This window comes from Bufo gargarizans, chromosome 4 (genome assembly GCF_014858855.1).
Source record: "Bufo gargarizans isolate SCDJY-AF-19 chromosome 4, ASM1485885v1, whole genome shotgun sequence".
NCBI lineage: Eukaryota > Metazoa > Chordata > Amphibia > Anura > Bufonidae > Bufo > Bufo gargarizans.
Window position 1 is genome coordinate 249,578,553 of NC_058083.1, and position 4,666 is coordinate 249,583,218.

The 4,666-nt window shown below is 36.0% G+C and overlaps 1 protein-coding gene across 1 annotated transcript; it reads right to left on the minus strand.

Moving 5' to 3' along the window:
* Positions 1-893: 893 nt before the first annotated feature.
* Positions 894-3,979, minus strand: HTR1B (5-hydroxytryptamine receptor 1B). The gene is made up of 2 exons (XM_044291579.1): positions 2,760-3,979; positions 894-1,835 (listed from the first exon to the last, which is right to left on the minus strand). Exon 1 carries the CDS (start codon positions 3,977-3,979, stop codon positions 2,822-2,824), a length of 1,158 nt encoding a protein of 385 aa, XP_044147514.1. The 3' UTR covers positions 894-1,835; positions 2,760-2,821.
* Between the last annotated feature and the right edge of the window lie 687 nt (positions 3,980-4,666).

The window sequence follows — 4,666 nt, forward strand, 5'->3', positions numbered from 1 at the left end:
TTATACTTTTTAAAGTATTTATTTAGTTTACATTTCTGTTAATTCTGGGCTTAGTAGGCATGTGGGTGATCTTATTCAGTGACTGATGGCAATTGCTGCTATATGGGAAAAGCTGTCAATCACTGCTTAGGACCACCTAATGGATCCCTAAGTCCAGAAAAAGCTATGTTATTTTTACTTTTTTCCCCAATATTGATGACCTATCCTAAGGATAGTCATCAATATAAGATCAGCGGGGGTCCTACTCCCTGCACCCCTGCAGATCAGCTGTTTGAAGAGAAAGCTGTGCTTGTGCAAGTGCTGCATCCTCTTCACTGTTTACCTGCTTGCCATGAACAAGCAGTGTAATTATAGCGCCTCTGTCCCATTCACTTGAATGGGACAAAGTGTACAGTAACAACAACTGCTCCTTGTAGCCGGACCCCTCAGATCTGATATTGATGACCTATCCTGAGGATAATTCATCAATATGGAAAAAGCGGAAAGCCTCTTTAATAAAATGCAAGTTTTACTGAATCTTTACCATAAAACTATATATCAATCTGCGCAACTCCCCCTCCTTTCTAACATCCTGCCCTTAGATTGCACAGAATTTTTATGGGGACAGCTTCATTTAAATCACTGTCATTTTCCAAGATGTGAACCTTACTAACAGTACAAGAGAGAATGACATTAAACTAAAAAAGGAAAAATATTTTTATTTTATTATATTTAATTATTGAACCTATCTTTTCTCATTCAACATACTTATTACTTGTACTTGGACATATCAAATAAGGAACTGGACCACAGTTATAACACAACAGTTCAAATCAGTGTCATATATTATGGCTTCTTTGCTGCTTTAGACCTTTTTCACAGTGTCTAAGGTAGGGAAACACAACATGAAAATAAAATAAACTGATCTGCTTCAGAATTCTAGTCATTTATTTTGCACGTGTGTGACTTTTTTTTGGAAATATAAAGCCATTTTAACTTTTGGACAGTGTACATTAAATACATTATAGGTAGGCTTATTTCTTAAGCAAAAAAAATAACATACATTCTCTGTGCTTGGTGTCGTAGGGGTGTGCATCCACCATAGCATATTCATAAATATTGTGCATTTTCTTCTTAGATTAGAATACTTTTGTCATGTCAAACCTTGTGCTGAAAGATCATCTGAAGGACGTATGTCTCAATGACATATCTATCAAATAGATGAAACATTTATACATACAATAGTTACCAACAATAAATTGTAAGAATTCATGATCCCTGGGTGATTCAGATTGATAAATTGATATACATCAAGGTAGCTTTTGCACACTCCTGCACACCACATTTACCAAGAAAGCTGAGATGAATGGGCTACCTGCACACTGTGACACATCTTTAAAGCATTTCTTTAAAATAATATCACCTTTCCCCTACAGAAATAAATCACAAGCATACACATTGACGTATTAATACTAGTGACATTAAACATAACAACTATGCACTCCCCTACAGTGTGCATGGAAGTAATTCCACACACTAGTCGAGTAAAAAAAAAAGGCAATGATAGAAATTAAATAAAATGTGAAAAATTAAAAAAAAAAATATATATATATATTAGTCTGCATTAATTTTCCAATCCTGTTGTTAATCGTAAGCATTGATCTGAAGGTGAACTCTTTGCTTTTGACATGAGTGAGTATTTAAGCAGCATCATTGCTAGAGTCATAGCAGTGATATGCAGAGCTGAACAGTAGGATGGCAGTATGTATTGACGTTTGTGCTCAGCAGCATTCATGAGTCTGACAACTCAGGATAGAGAGTTTTAGGCAGTGATTCTTTACAATATCGACTGGGTTCTGCAGACAAAAGGAAAACATTCATAGAATTATTGATTAAATGTCAAAATGGGATATATAATAATAATAACTGTGACCTACTCAGTTATCTATATAAGATATTTCCTATGGGAAATCACTGTATGCATACATGCATTATTATGAGCAAAAAGGCTGCAAATCTATGTTAAAAAGACGAGTGTCAATGTCTTGCCAAAATGTGACAGAAGCAGGATGATAAATGTTTTCATCAAACATAATCATAATATTGTCACATGTCATTTAAGACATAATATTGTTTTCTTAAAAGACCCAAAAGACAAAATAGCCTCCTAAGACCCTATGCAAACTGCAATAAACACTTGGCCATTATACAGTAGAGTACAGGGTATATCATACATGAAATACAATTGGATGCATAATGAGAAGGTGTGTGTGGAATTAATGAAAGGTAATGAAAGGATTGAAGGTCTGCGAGCATCTTTGACTTAATATGATGACTCTTTAATGCAAGAGGAATGAATATTATTTATTGATTCTTTGCAATACTAGGAATATACAAAACTACCTGTTACTTTTTTGACAAATTGCACTCTTGCTTCCTTAATAACCCCACCAATTAAATCAGATATATCAATGTCAGTTTGTGTATTGACTCTTAATTCAGTGCTTTATCAGCAAGTCAGTTAACTCAGGCTGAACTTCATTAACTGAAAAAGAAATCTGCTGATTGATCCAATAAACAGATGATACAGACACAAGTACATCTAACAAAAAGTAGTTCAAAGCTGTTATGAGAAAATGTAAAATCAATGATTGGGCAGGAAGGATCCCCCTTAAATGGAGTTCTGGCATACAGGAACAGAGCAAGTCTGTCATCATTTTTACCCTATCCATCCTTCCATATTAATCTCTAGTATTTGCAGCTAATAAAAGGAAGCTTACCTGTACTAACAGATCCAGACAAGTGCATTCATGTAGCATGGAGAAGAACATTAGGGCTAAAGTCATGATGGGCAACTAAAACGATGTATCAGTTTGTGAAAAGCTTGCTTGAAGTCCTCATTTGACATTGTATAGATTATTGGATTTATTAAAGAATTGAGATATCCAAGCCAATTGAAAAAGTCAAAAATAGCAGGATGGAACCAGCAAGCATCTTTGCAAATGGGCATAACCAATGAAATAATGAAAAATGGTAACCAACAAACGATGTAAGCTCCAAGTATGATTCCCAAAGTCTTGGTAGCCTTCTTCTCCCTGGCAGCCATTATCTTCTTCTTCTCTAGTAAAGCATCTGATACTTTAACTTTGACCTGATTCAGATATACTGGAGAACTTGTGTCACTCGACACATCTGCAGCCTTTGAGTTGGTTGAGGACACAGAAGAAGATCCTGGGGAGTCAGTAATTAGATGAGCCCTTGTCAATCTTTTGCCTGTGCTCTTCGGGGATTGTTTTAGAATTCTAGACCTGGCTTCTATATAGATTCTCCCATAAAGGGCAATTAGTAGTAATGTTGGTAGATAAAATGCCCCAACAGTGGAGTAAACAGTATATAAAACATGATCTGTATTGACAGCACACATGGTAAGCTCTTCTATCTTTGATTGACGCCAAAATAGTGGGGGCATTGAAATTGATATTGAGAAGACCCATACAAGGGCTATCATTATAACCGCCCTTTTAGGAGTCCTTTTCTTGGTGTATTCAACTGCATCAGTAATTGCCCAGTATCTATCCAATGCTATGACACATAAATGTAGAATTGATGCAGTGCAACAAGTGATATCCGACGACAACCACATATCGCATATAATCTGCCCCAATGTCCATTTACCAGTTACAGTATACATGGTGCTAATTGGCAAGACAAGGATAGACACTAAAAGGTCTGTGAATGCCAATGAAGCTATGAGATAGTTGGCAGGAGTGTGCAATTTTCTGGTCTGATACACTGTTGCAATTACAAATGCATTGGACAATAAAGTGGCAAGAGTAATTATAGCCAAGATAATGGTGAGGATTATGCCCCAGAAGGACAAGCCAGACTCCTGATGAAAGTGGTCCTGACCTGGAATGCAACTTGTACCATCATAGGAGTAATTGGTTTGAGAGACATTCAAATTGTCAGCAGCCGGTTGGCACTGGGTTTGTGGCTCCATCATGGAGTATAAACAATCTGCCAGTTAAAGCATACAAGAAACCTCCAGGGGATTTGCAATATCTACATCAAAGATACAAGGAGCTGGATACATGTATATCCCCTCATGATTGAAATGGCTGTATATTGGTAAATCCCTGATGATATAAGTCTTCATCAGCTGGGTTATGTAGACAAAATAGAAATATGCTTATTTGTGCTTATTATGCTATGCGTTATAATGGCTCAAAAATCCTAAAGTTTCACAAATAAATGCAAAAATAGAATTAAAAAGTCACCAGTGAGCTACGTGAACCTTGCAAAAAAAAAAAAAACATTAAAAGGCATGCCTCATTTACTAAACTGACTCCTTCTGCTTTAGCATCAGGTTCGAATGAGTATCCATAAAATATGTCATATATCCATTTGCCCTATATTAATGGAACTAGAATATCTTATTCAATTTTATCCTATCTAATTTACTATTTAATATTTCCTTTACTGTCTACGTCATTCTGATAGTATTGCTTGTTTAGATGTAAAACTAATACAGAGATTAAAAATCACCTTTTTGGGGTTGGCACAAGTCATTCTCAGGCACAGGAGACATCCATAGCTACATTCACATATTAGGTTGAGGCTCTTAACATCCTTGTGTGTATCCAAAAATCACTTGTTAGTCTGATGCCTCCCGTGATTGCTCATTCAA